Here is a 13,340-nt window from a genome sequence, read left to right on the forward strand (position 1 = left end):
AAAAGGGGTGTTAGAGAGGAGAAGGGAGTTGGGGGAAATTGGAAGGGGAGGTGAATCATGAGAGACTATGGACTCTGAAAAACAATCTGAGGGGTTTGAAGGGGCGGGGAGGGGGGTGGGAGGTCGGGGAACCAGGTGGTGGGTATTACAGAGGGCACGGATTGCATGGAGCACTGGGTGTGGTGAAAAAATAATGAATACTGTTTTTCTGAAAATAAATAAATTTAATTAGAAAATACTAAAAAATTAATTAATTAATTAATTAATCTTTAAAAACACACAAATAATGATGCTGTTCTACTGGTGATGCCATTTGTATGTTGTTTTTGAACAACAAACACGTCTTTAAACAGCTTAAGCCAGCCTCGCACTTTTGCCTTTGTAAGGCATTTTATCTTTTCACCATGTAACTCTGAAGATTTTAGAAGACATCTTTATAAAAGTTAATGTTACTCAGTTAGGTCTCAGAGTTAGTTGTTATGGGCCAATAGTACCTGATACCTAGTAAGCCCTTTCAATATTTAGATTCTAACTTTTTATTTACTAAAAATAAGGTGTTTTTTTTTTTAAGTTAAAATTTTAAATATTAATTCTGTCCCATTATTTTTTATATCTTTCTTTCAGGGACTCCAATCATACCTAATTGGATCATCTTTACCTACATTTCATTTCAAACACTTTCTTTGTCTTTTTTCTTTTTTAATCTTGTTTTTATTCTCTTGCTATATTCGTAATTTTCTTCAATGCTCTTACTAAGTTTTCATTTGGATCTCTTATTTCTTAGGGAATTTTTAAATGGGTCCTTATTTCTTTTATAATTTAGACTATTCAATGCCTTTCCTGAATTTAATCAATCCTTATTTTGGTCTTTTTTATCTGGTGTCCATTTATGTTCTTGGATTTTAAATTTCTGTCTTGAAATGGTTTGTTTTTTTCAAATCCCCAAATGTTTATTTGAGAATATCTTATTCTCTTTCATTTAGTGGGTGGAATTGTTACACACTGAATTAATTTAATTCTCATTTACTGCTGTATTTTCATGGTATGTATATATAAATGAAGGCTGGTTATGCCTCTGCATTTCTGGGTAGGGATGGTTTGGAGTGTTTTAAGAGATGCCTTGTTCAAGAATGCATTTTTCTATTGATATTGACATGTGGTAGATTTACAGGTCAGCCTTTTGAGTGGGATGAGTGGGATGTTTGTTCTCTGCTTTTTTCTTTTGCCTTACAAGGCAAATGTGCTTTCCTTTACCCCACCTTTACCTACGGTTTTCAAGAGGTACATCTCCATTTTAAACTCCTTCTCTTCTCCTGAAATGTCACCTTTCCAAAACTTCCTCTTTTATTTGCAATGTTAAGTTTGTTCCTTGTTGTCAGGTTCCTGATCTACAAGATCATTTCTTTGTGCCTCATAAATTTTCACTCTTGTGGTGGACTTCACAGTGATGACTTTAGATCAATAACAATTGTGCTGCTAGTTCTTCCTTCTCAAGTCTACGAAAGTGATCAGGGACTGCCTTGTAATTCCCAAGGGCTTACAGCAGGACAGTGAGAGAGAAATCACCAGGATTCTATGTTTATTTTTATAATCACAGGCATTTTGAAGTTTGGACAGTATTTTATCTTCTTGTGATGCTGACAGCATGAGTTTTAGTCCTCCTTCTCGTTATTTCTGTTTTGGCAGAAGGTATACTGGGAGGTTAGGATTTACATCACAACCATTAGCTCCACTAGCCAGGAAATTTGTATTTCCTAATACTGTCCACCATAGGGGTGCCTGGGTGGCTCAGTGAGTTAAAGCCTCTGCCTTCAGCTCGGGTTATGGTCCCAGGGGCCTGGGATTGAGCCCCATGTTGGGCTCTCTGCTCACCAGGGAGCCTGCTTCCTCCTCTCTCTCTCTCTCTCTCTGCCTGCCTGTGATCTCTGTCTATCAAGTAAATAAATAAAATCTTTTTAAAAAAATACTGTGCACCATATAAAATATTTCTAATGACAGCTACGAAAGCCCTAGTTTTCTACTTTTGCAGAAATACATACTGCAAAGCAGGTTTACTAATTCTCTAGTAAACTATTGGTGTGTACTATTATGCCTACAATGACATAGGAAGATGGCACAAAAGACTTAGGAGTATTTGAGGGTCTACGCAAAAAAAAAAAAAAACAGATACCCCCACCACTGCAGCTAACTAGCTGAAAGTGAAAAATATGAGACAAAAAGGAAAGCAGAATGTTGAGGAGCAGTTACATGGTCTGCAAGTACCTGGTGAGAGTTGTTTGCCACATAGGAAATGTGATAATATTTGGTAACTAATCTCTGGGGCTACCATAAAAAGATGGACATGAGTTTATGATTCTTTCTAGTCTCGTTTACCTCTTGTACCTCAGTCCCCTTGGGTTGTCTATTTTCTCTTATTCTGTTAATACTGTGGTTTTGGGTGTTTGTGATAGAGATTTCATTCTATGAACTTAAGAGCTGGTGAGCTCCAGAGGTACAATCAGGAGGACCACACCGAGAAAGGTCAGGGCTCACATGTGCTTTTCACAAGTAGTAGGGTTCTGAGTCCACCCACTGCTGACAATAGTCCATGTGTCTAGGAGGCAAAATTATCAAGAATTCTGTGTAAGAATTACACAGAAAATCTGCTTATTCTTGATTACTGGTTAGGACTTATAAGGGTGCAGACAAAGAGAGGTAATTATAATTATAAATGAAGGAACTATCAGAAATAATGAAAATGACTATGACATTTTATAATCTTGCTACTTGCCAATGACAGAATATACTGCTTTGGAAGAAGTTTACACAAAGGCAGGCGTTCTGCTTCAAATGATATGAAGTCCCTATTTCCTGAGCTCTAAGCTCCATGGAGAAAACTGTCTTCTCTAGCTTTCTGAGGAACTTGACTTGTTAGCCGTTCCAGGCCCTTCTGAATGCTGGCTGTTATCTACACTTTGCAAATGTGTTTGACCCCATGTGAACTACGCTAACTAACAGCGTAACAACACATTTAAAAAAGAATCGGGGGTGCGGGGGGGGAAGAGTGGGGAAGCCTGAAGATGATTCCCAAAACACTAAATGGAGCTTTGTTGAGGTGGACATTGCAGATCAGTACAACTGCTTCCCCTCATTTGTGGAATTACTAGTTTATAGTTCAGCACGTGTTCTGATTAAGAAGGATTTGATCTAAGAGGGACAACAAGAGAAACTTGGTTGGTTATTAGAAAAGTTACAGAAAACTTAGCTCACTGTAATTATGGCAGAAAAAGGCTGATGTGGATTCTAGGTCCATATTTTCCAAAGAAAAATTACACTCCCCTGGCCCCCATAAGCTACATTACTATACCCCCTAGAATCAGGCCCTACTGCACATCTCCACAGAAACACAGAAATGATTAGGACATGGCCCTGATCTCAAGAAGCTGAAAGGCAAGACCCACAGCATTTGTGAACGGCTTTGCCACCAGATAATGTATTCCCAGTCCAACTGGAATTCAGGGAATCAAATGCTCTATGAAAAAAAGAGGGGGACAGAAAAATCATAACCATTCCTGTGAGTCAAGGGAGAAGAATCACGTAAGGTGGTAAAGAAAGCGCGTTCCAACTGCTCTCCAAGGAGACCGGAGAGAGAGCCCAAGTGGACAGTGGGGCTGAGCTCCGGGCAGCTCTTTCATGTACGAGCGGGTTGAACCGCACGTTTATTCCACGTCTCTGAGTCAGTCTCTTCTAATGCTATTATTATTCTGCAGATTAGAAAATTAATATTCATTGCCTATTGCTGACATGTTCTCTGCTCTTCTGATCTGATATTCCTAAAAATCTAAGGAAATAGCATTCACACCCTGAAGCATTTGTCATCTTGTAGAAATGGGATTTAAAAAAACCTTCTTTCTCTGAGGGAGAAAAAATATGAAATCAGAAAAATGTCTTCCTGTAAGGAAAAAAATAAGTTTCATCCAAAGGAAATTCACAAAGCAATGCTACAGACCTTCTGTTTTCCAAGCACAGGGAAGCACTCCGAGGGCTTGGATTCCAGCCCCAATGGCTGGGTGTGCATCTCAGGTCTATACCACAGGCTACTTCCGGAACCCACTCGTTTTCCAAGCGTTGCATCTCACGTTCACCTGCAATGCTTGCCTTGGGATCTGTGCCATCATTAGCTGCTCTCGGTTAGGCTAAGAACCAGGCACATGATTCAGACCCACTTTCCTCTTTCCTGCTCTGACTGATGGGTTTCCATGATCTTTGATTTTCTGATACTCAAGTTCCAAGGTGGAGCTGTTCATGCAAGCCTGTCCAGAATCTAACTCCACGTTTTATAAAACATATATTCTAAACCTATGACTGTGTAAATGTCAAGGTTTAGGAAACATGTTTTCGATCATGACTTCAAGTCATAAAACATGGCGGCTCCAGAACTCCGCGGTAACCATACAGAGCACCACTTGTTTATCCCCTAGGATGCAAAAACATAGTGGCGGCTCTGGCTTCCTTTCTCCTTCCCTCCCTTTCTCCTTTCCTTCTTTCCTTCCTTATCTCCTTCTTCCCCAATGTCATACTGACTTTTTTGTTTCACTGTATAAGACGTCTCTGTAATTCCTAGTATCTGAAACAACGGCGCCCTGTCTCCCTCGTGAGTGACTTGAACATGCTTCAGTGTCTGACGCAAACCACAAATTTACCTTCCATACATCTCTTCACAACAAAGAAGAAAAGCTAGCTGAGCCCTCCACACAAAGAAATGAAGCCATGCTGACTAAAAACTAAACATAAGTTACCACGACAGGATTTGTCTTAATCCTAAAGTGGGGTCTTGTCCATCTGGCTCTCCAAAGGACAACAAAGACCCAGGAAGCCCGAAGCCCATTGGAGCTGATTTTTTGTTCCATCAAGAATAGAGCCCTGCTCAGATATTTTGAATACTTTCAGAGACCTGTTCTGGTTCTGCAGTTTAACCGCAACCCCCCTGAGAGATCCAGGGCAGGACTACACCTGATAACTAATTTAAAAAAAAATTATTCTCTCCTGGTGTTCAGCAACTCCTGTTAGAACCCCAAGTATCTTTTTCTCAAACAGGCCTGTCAGAAGTACAGCACCAAGACCCTGGTCCTCTCCAAATGGCTCTAGAATGTACGCTCTGTGAATGTGGTGACCTTTTTTGCTCACTCCTTACGGCCGGCAGACTCCAAGAAGGCGCTCAGTGATCTCTGCCTCCTGGTACTCAAGCCATGAGGTAATCCTCCCTCAGGTATGGACTGGCCTAGGGACTAAGCAACAGATTCTCAGACAAAGGTCAGGATGTCACTTCCACGATCAGGTTACATGTGACTGAGACTTTTGTCTCGCTATCAGCCCCCCACCCCCATCTCTTGCTGGGTTTGAGGACATGTTGCCAGGTTGGGCGGCCTGTATACAAGGAACTGGAGCTGGCGTCCGGCAAATGGGCAGCGAGAAGCCAAGGCCCTCAGTGAAGAGCACTTCAAGAACCCAGTTCAGCCAAGAACCACACAAATGATCCCACCCTGGTCAAATTCTTCTGTGAAATCTCAGTCCCGGCCACTGATGGCAGGTTCTGAGAGACTCTGAGCAGAGGACCCACAGAAACCATGCCCAGACTCCTGACCGCAGAAATGAGCAGGTAATCAGTGTGTATTGCTTTTAAGCCACTAAGTCTGTAGTTACCTGTTACTCGGCGATAGATAAGCAATCCGCTGCCATTTCCCCAGTGCCCGGAACAGTGTCCGGCTCGCGCTGGGCAGGCAATAAGCACGGACTGCGTGAATCAATAAGTGAAATGAATTCCTGTCCCTGACACAGGGACAGTTGCTGAAGAAAGTTAGCAGGCATCACAGTGCCGCGGTGTACCACACAACATGGTGAATAAACTCAATTTTCTACAACAAATATGCTAAAGAATGCAATTTTCTAAAATACACATATAGTAAGTAAATACAATTTCCCATAACAAACATGTTAAACAAGCTTTTCAGCGGTCGTAATAGCCTCAAAGTTGACTTATATTTCCCAGGAGATCACCCTAAGCTTTCTATAGTTAAAAACAAAATATGACTGGAGATCTTTTTGCCCTTCTTAGTAAAGCCACTGGCTGGGAACTCCATTTCATGATGACAAGAGTCAGAATATGCAGAGTTTGGACCGAGACAGTCCCTCCGCCGGACCTGGCTAGTGCTTACCATTCTTGATGCCTTTACGGGGCCTAATTGGAAAATACACTCCGACTTTCCTACTCACACTCTGAGAAGCATTTGGGTCAACCTCTTCCCTGTTTCTCAAAAGTTTCTCATTAAATATTCTTACAAATTTGTGGCCTGAGATTCCGACTTCAATCTTAACCAAAGTCAATCATAAAATTCTTTTATTTCTCATTACAAGTTGTGGTAATTGTCTGGAAAGCAAAGGGCTGAGAAATATGGCAGGGGACACAACGGGAACAGTGGGTACTCATCCTGAAGAGAAGCCCCTTCTCCAAACAGGACTCTCCAACTTGGAACTAAAGGATGAGTAGGAACCAAATATATGAAAGGCCGGAGTGGAGATCTGGATTTGGAAAAGCATTTTAAACAGAAAGAACAGCACATAAAAAGGCCCAGAGAAATGATTCCTCAGCAGAGAGGCTGACATTACAGACTCCACAAAAGACAACTATACACACAGTAAATCTACTAGAATCACAAAATATATTTTTCTCATACAGTCTTTCAGGAAGTCCAGCATGGACAAAGAATCCTGAAACTTTCCAAATGGTTCTAGAATGTAAGCCACATAAAAGTGGTAGCTTTGCTTTACAGCTGCTTGCCAAATATCTTTACATTATTTCTAATTGCCAATTTACTTTGGAAAATTAATAGAAGGTTTTTTTTTTTCACATTTTCACATTTCACATTTTCCCATGAAGTCTCTGGGGAAGAAGTCCACAGTGGGAGGAAGTCATGTGGGAGGAAGCCAAGCCATGTGGAGAGGCCGTGGTAGGCTCCCCACTGAGGGTCCTAATCTTTGAGTCATCTTCATTTTATTAGTCAGGGTTCTCCAAAGAAACAGTATCCGTGGCGGGGGCGGGGGTGTCCATATATCTGGCAAACCTACAATCTGCAGGGTAGGCTAGCAGAGTGAGCACCCAGGGAAGAGCCACTGTTACTGTTCAAGTCCAAAGGCCATCTGCTGACAGAATTCGTTCTTGCTTGGGGAAGATCAGTCTTTGTTCTGTTAAGGCTTTCAACTGAGTGGATAAGGCCCACCCACATTCGGTGTGGACAATCTGCTTCACCCAAAGTCACCATTTAAACATGAGTTTCATCCAAAAAAACACCCTCATAGAACCATCCAGATAATATTTGAACAAATGCATGGATACACGGGCCCCCCAAACTGACACAAAAAATTAACCATGATCCCAGCTCCGATCGTAGCCCAGGTGATTGAAGTCGCCTTGCATCCCCCAGATGAAGCTGGCCACTAGCTGGGGCCCAGGGATTAGCCTCAGTCAACGCCACAAGGAGCAACAGAATCGCCCAGCCCAGCCATCCCCTGCCTGGCTCCTTACCGAGCGATTCTGGAAGCATCATAAATAGTTGCCAGTCAGTGAGCCTAAAGACGGCTTGTTATACTTTAAGAAGAACCAGGGCGCTATCTTGATTTCCCATTACTCCCCGTCTCCCTCAGTGGGCATCGGCTCCGCTGGCCGTCCCAAACACGCCAACTCTTTGCAGCCTCAGGGCCTTTCGAGCTGCCGTTCCTTCTGCCTGTTGTCTTCCTCCGGCTCTCTGCTTGGCCGGCTCCTTCCATCTGTCCTGCCTCAGATCAGATACTACTTCCTCAGAGAGACCTTCCCCGATTACTCTCTAAATTGGACTCCCTCCCTCCCTTTCTTTGTCTCTGTTGTTGTTTCTTTCTTCCATTGGGTTCATTTTCTTCAAATCATTTATCTCACGGTGAAACTGTCTTGCTATGTCATTGGCCAGCATCTTCCCCCAATTAAAATATTAGCTCCATACCGATGGGCTTTTATCTCGCTCATGTGCTGCTCACCCAGTGATTAGTGCAGAACATGTGCTCAATAAATATTTGTTGAACGAAAAGCAAATGAATGCCTCTATCATTTGTAGGTGACTGACTTCAGGATTCTGATCATAGGCTTCAACTTACTGCGTCTGTTATCCCAGAATTTAATGAAGGGAGATTAATACACACACGTGATACAGAGGATGTCTTGCTCTGACTTTTCTTCTGCTCTCTTCTCCCCCTCTAATGAGATGAGCAACCACGAGGGAACAAAAAACCTAGCATCCTTTTAAAATACCTCAGAGAAAAAAAAATCTCTGCATTCTTATACTTGATTATTTGTGTGGCTTATTTATATATTTCCCTAACTCTTCCAGATTAATTAAAAGACAGCTCTAAACTTAGCAAGGGAAGAAATGTTCTCTGCCCTCTCCTGGAGATCCAGTCTACGATTAACCTTTGTGTGACACAGTCTCAGGTCTTAAATTCCTTTCTCCACTGCCACGCCCCCCCCCCCGCCCCCGTCACGGCACTGACCTTGGAGGAAGGAGTGGAGAAGCAGCAGACCCATCTCCCACCTGCTCTCTGCTTTCTGTCCATCTTCCAGTTCTTTCCCACACTTGAGGTATGAAGATAGTATTTATCCCCCATCACCTGAACTCCAGACTTTATCCTGAGGCTCATCCTGCCTGCGGCCGCCCCTCCAAGCCCAGCAGGCAGCCACCCCCACCCTATATACCATCTTTACCAATTCTCTCTTTACCAATTCTGGTTCTCCCTTGTATTAACCATGTCTTTTATTTTTGTACCTGATGCTTTGACATTTGGGGTCCTGTTGACCCTGGGGAGACAGCCCCTCCTCGGTTAGCCAATTCCTAGAGATAGCAAACTCACTGCAAGCACACTTTTCAAACACAAGCCAACCAATCCAGAGCCCACACCTCCCAGACCCCCTTGACTGGGCTCTCACACTCCAGGCCACTATCCACCTGCCATAATCAACCTGGGGCCGGGTGTTGGACAACTTGGGACAGCCCTGGTTCTCCAGACCCCACTGAAATTATTCAAACCTGTCAACCTAAGCCTGCTGATGCCGCCTCCCCCATTCCTTCCCACAAAACCACAGTGAAGTCTCTTACCCACAATTTCCCTTACTCTATCTGTCTCCCACCCACTCCCAACAAGCCTAATGCTTCTTCATGTGTCCGCCACCATGGCGTGGTGTGCCCCCCCCCCCCCGCCCCGCCGGGAACTATAAGCAGCTAACTTTCCAGTGACACTCAGCACCTGGTTTATTGACCTTAGTGTACCTCAAGTTTTCTATGAATATACTGTATTTTAAAACATCCCTCTACTACATCAAATCAGTTGTCTTAATCATTTGGGGGCAACTCAGATTCTGCACTCAGTGCTCAGTACTTAAAGTTTTATTTCTGCAACATTTAAAAATTCTTGATTTAAATCACTGATGCACTCAAGAAACTTTTATTGATGTCTTGTGTGTACTGAGTATTGTGGAAGACTCTGGAGATAAAAGGATGAATCAGGCAGGCTTGAGAGGACAGGGACTCAAAAAAATATGTAAGGAAGAAAAGGAATGAATGACTGTCTTCTCAGAGATCTCCTGGTGCGTGCGTTCCCTTTATAAAGTCATTGTCAGTTTTGGAAGGCTTGAAATGAGAATAAACTGTTTCTCTTGCTCTGTTCCCTTTTTTACATGACAAGCTACTGAGATTAGGAATCTAAAAGGTTGTTTTATTTCTCCCCGTTATCATCTACCAGGCTTAATTAAGCTTCCTTTGAAACATCTTCACAAAAATACCGTCCAGCTATTCCTCAGAACAGCCTGAGAAAACTGTTGTTTGGGGGACAGAATATGAGCCCTTTATCCCAGGAGAAATCCTAACCATTCGAAATGTGGCTCCTATATTTGAACACACCCAAATCGTTCTACTAAGAGTTCATGAGAATCTGTTTTTAAACTCGCTCGGCCTGCCCATCATACAGCGGTCTAGCTGGTCCCACAGTAAAATGAGCTACTAACACAACAACTCCAGAATAGCTTCTCTCCCAAAACTCTCCATAGAAGGCTTTAACAATTGCGTTTCAGGATTTAAGCTATTAAGAGAGTGAGCTCTCCTCTTTCTGGTTAGTGATTCTTTCCCAAGGAATTGTCAAAACTGCGTGACAATGACTGCCTGCCCTCGCTTTAATTTTCCCATTTCCATTACTCTGGTCTAACCCATCCCACAGAGGTTACCTCTAGACTCTAGTGACTGACTGCATTAAGGGAAAGCATATTCCTCTCTGTAAGATAATTACAACCACACAGGCCAGGCATCGGTAACTTGTGGGAGAGTCTACGACTTCAATCACCCTGAACCTCAGGGATTTCTTCTCAACACATTATCTGTGGGAAGGAAATTCACAGGACACCAAATAATGTGTCAAGCTCAAATCTGTGCCTTTGTTTCTCCACGTGCCTGGCTACCCATTAAGTCAGATGATCATCGTTAACAAACTGAACACTTTTCTGGCACCTTGAGTTTTAAAATTCCCAGGAGAAATACTAGAAGCCACTCCCCGCCCCCCACCTCTTGCAACCAAAAGAGAAATCTAGGAGTTGCTGAGTAAGGCTTTTGATCCCTTGCCAAAACTCCAGCTAAGACACTAGGCAAACAATATTTAATATATCTTTTTTAAAGACCCAGACTTCCCCATCCCAGCCCAGAGGGAAGTGAGAAGACACATGCAAAGGCTTTCTATCATCCCACAGTAAGCAGGTACTGAGCATCTACTGTGTCTGTCTGTCCTAAGGCCTTGGAGACACAGCAGCGAACTTAAATTCTCCTTCTCACAGAGGAGCAAGTCAGTAGTTGTGTGATTTGAAATTCCCACTGGAACCAACACAGAGTACTTTAAATAATTCTCAAAATCTTAAGAAGTTAGGGCCAGAAAAAGAAACTCCAGGAGTCTTTGGAGGCTTACAGCTGTCTGGGGCTCTGTTCCCTCCACATACTAGAACGGGGTATTTAATATAAGCTGCCAAGAGGAGCTGTTATCCCGTCTGATGCTGCGGAATGCCCATTTTCTGCGGGCAGTTCTATAGGTTTCCTTGGATTCTCAAAAAAGTCTAGGATACTATACAAATTAAAAGCATTCCCTCAACATACCCACAGTTCCAGGAAGCCAGGGGTCACAGGTCATTGTAAAAGGTCTCTTTTTTGAACCAAAATGTAATGTCCAGTGGAGACCACATTGGCCACGACAGCCACTCCGACTGGTGAACAAGCCGCACGGCCCTTCCGGCGCATCAGAACTTGGCCCACAGAAAGCTGCAGGCGTGGCGGGAGGGTGGCCAGCGGCCGGGGAGGGAACAGGAGCCCAGCAGGCCTGGAAGTAAGGAGACGGGGCTCCCTGTCCTACCCTGCTCCTGAGTGGGTGCCGGGCGAGATCATCGCGCTTCTGTCTTCTGCAGACCTGGCTTCTGACACCTCTAAGTTCTAGCCAGGACAAGTTCTCAGGGCCCGGCTGCCCGCGGCTCCCAAGTTCTTGGAGCGCAAGACAGACGCGATTTGGGCCAGCGGGAGTGGGGGGAAGTAGCCCGGCATTTCCTCTCGGCGGCGAGGCTCGGGGTGCACACCTCCCGGGGCGACAGGGACGGCGCAACCCACACTCCCACGCGCCGGGCGCACACGCGCACCCCGCACACAGCCTGGACACGCAGCCGCGGCCCCGCACACGCGCGCCGGGCGCACGCACCGCGCTCGCGCTCCCCCGGACCCAACTTTGGAGCGGGACTCGGTACTTCACCGTCAATCACCGTCGCGTCCGCCTCCTCCCCCGCCGGGTGCACTTCCAGTCTCAGAGACTTCGGGGTCGGGGCCGAGAGCGGCCCGGCCCCGAAAAGCTGCTCCTCCGTCACGAAGCGCAGTTGCACGCGGAACTGCAGGCGCGCGGGGCCCCGGGCCATGGTGCGAGCGCCTCCTCCGCGCTGCTCGGCGCCCCCAGAAACTGCCTGGGGGAAGGGGGAGGGACTTGGAAGCGCCAGCCACCTTCCTCACCTCCGCGCAAGTCCGAGCGTCCACCTCTGTCCGCCCAGGGCTCCCGCGGGCACCTGCAGCCCCGCGTCCCCGCACTGCCACCCCGTCCCCCCACGCCCCCCCATCCCCCGCAGGCGCCGCGCAGGTGCTCGGGGCCACCCCAGCGGGCCGCTGCTCCCACGCGCAAGTTTGGGGAGCTCACGAGGCACCTGGAGGCACTGGGGGTTTGGAAGCAGAAGGGTGACACCTGCTGTTCACTGGGACTGCTCTGTGGGCGTGGGCGTTGGCTTGGAAATGGCCTTGGCCCAGGCTCTCTGCTGGGTGGGCTCTCGCCCAGTCCAGGTGGTTTTGGGGTGCTCATGGCCACGTGGGAGCGACCATGCCAAGCGTAGAGTGCTTCTTCACTGACAGGTCCCCACAGCAGCAGCAGCAGCCAGGCGGTGGGGGAGCGCTGAGACCCTCGTGCAACTGTCAGGGCTCAAATGACCACATTCTTGCCCCATCACTTGGAACTGCAAACTTGCTTGCTGCTGGGCGGTGAATCATCTTCCTAGTCCTGGGTCAGGAGGGCCAGGGACTCTTGTCCCCAAGCAGAGGCCTGACTCTTTAACAGCTACCCAACCTAGCCAGCTGGCTCCAGCGCCAAAGGACAGGGCCTCCGAACCCCAGGGAGCCACATCACATGTTAGTCTTGTGCAGAGCAAAGCTGGTCTCTGGCTGCAGGGGATTAATAAAGGAAGTAGTCTTTCTTTTGACCAGTGGCCCCTTTATGACTCAAGAGCCATAAAGGGAACTTTCCTTCACTTTCTGAACCAGCTTCTGTGTGTCCTTGGTCTCTGCTGCGCCAGGCAGAATGGAGTGCAGGAAGGAAGCAAGGGCTGGACATCCACAGGGATTCCAGCAGGCTGACTGGGTAAGAATGAGCTTCCCCGGAGGCCATGGGGTCTGTAACTTCAGAGTTGCCCACCTGGACTGGGAAACCCAGCCAGGCTTTATGAAAGGCTGGGTCTCAAGGGTCTCCCCTACCTCTACCCCACATCCCATTGTTGTCCTCCTTTTGACGTGGTCACTCTGGTTTCTCACCTCACTCCCTCCAGAGAAGCTTTCCTCCCTCCTTTGTCTCTTACCTCCATGACCCCAGCATCACGCTCTTCTTTATCTTGTTCTTACTTCCATCTGCCTCATGGCTTTGATTTGTGCCCCGGGAGCCTCCTGGAATCAGATGTCTTTTTTTTTTTTTTTTTTTTAAAGATTTTTATTTATTTATTTGACAGAGAG

The 13,340-nt window shown here is 45.9% G+C and overlaps 1 protein-coding gene across 4 annotated transcripts in view; it reads right to left on the reverse strand.

Annotated features, from left to right (window-relative positions):
* Positions 1 to 12,146, reverse strand: part of LOC132024852 (histone-arginine methyltransferase CARM1-like) — a 247,794-nt gene extending 235,648 nt beyond the window's left edge. For 3 of the 4 annotated variants that reach the window (XM_059411943.1, XM_059411941.1, XM_059411942.1), the window contains exon 1: positions 11,833 to 12,146. In XM_059411943.1, coding sequence (XP_059267926.1) covers positions 11,833 to 11,992 — 160 coding nt within the window. In that variant the 5' untranslated portion in view covers positions 11,993 to 12,146. Of the gene's footprint in view, positions 1 to 11,192; positions 11,286 to 11,832 lie in introns of those variants that run through there. The other variant, XM_059411944.1, reaches the window with a different exon arrangement.
* Positions 12,147 to 13,340: the final 1,194 nt, after the last annotated feature.

Source organism: Mustela nigripes, chromosome 9 (assembly GCF_022355385.1).
Source record: "Mustela nigripes isolate SB6536 chromosome 9, MUSNIG.SB6536, whole genome shotgun sequence".
In the NCBI taxonomy this organism is placed as follows: Eukaryota; Metazoa; Chordata; class Mammalia; order Carnivora; family Mustelidae; genus Mustela; species Mustela nigripes.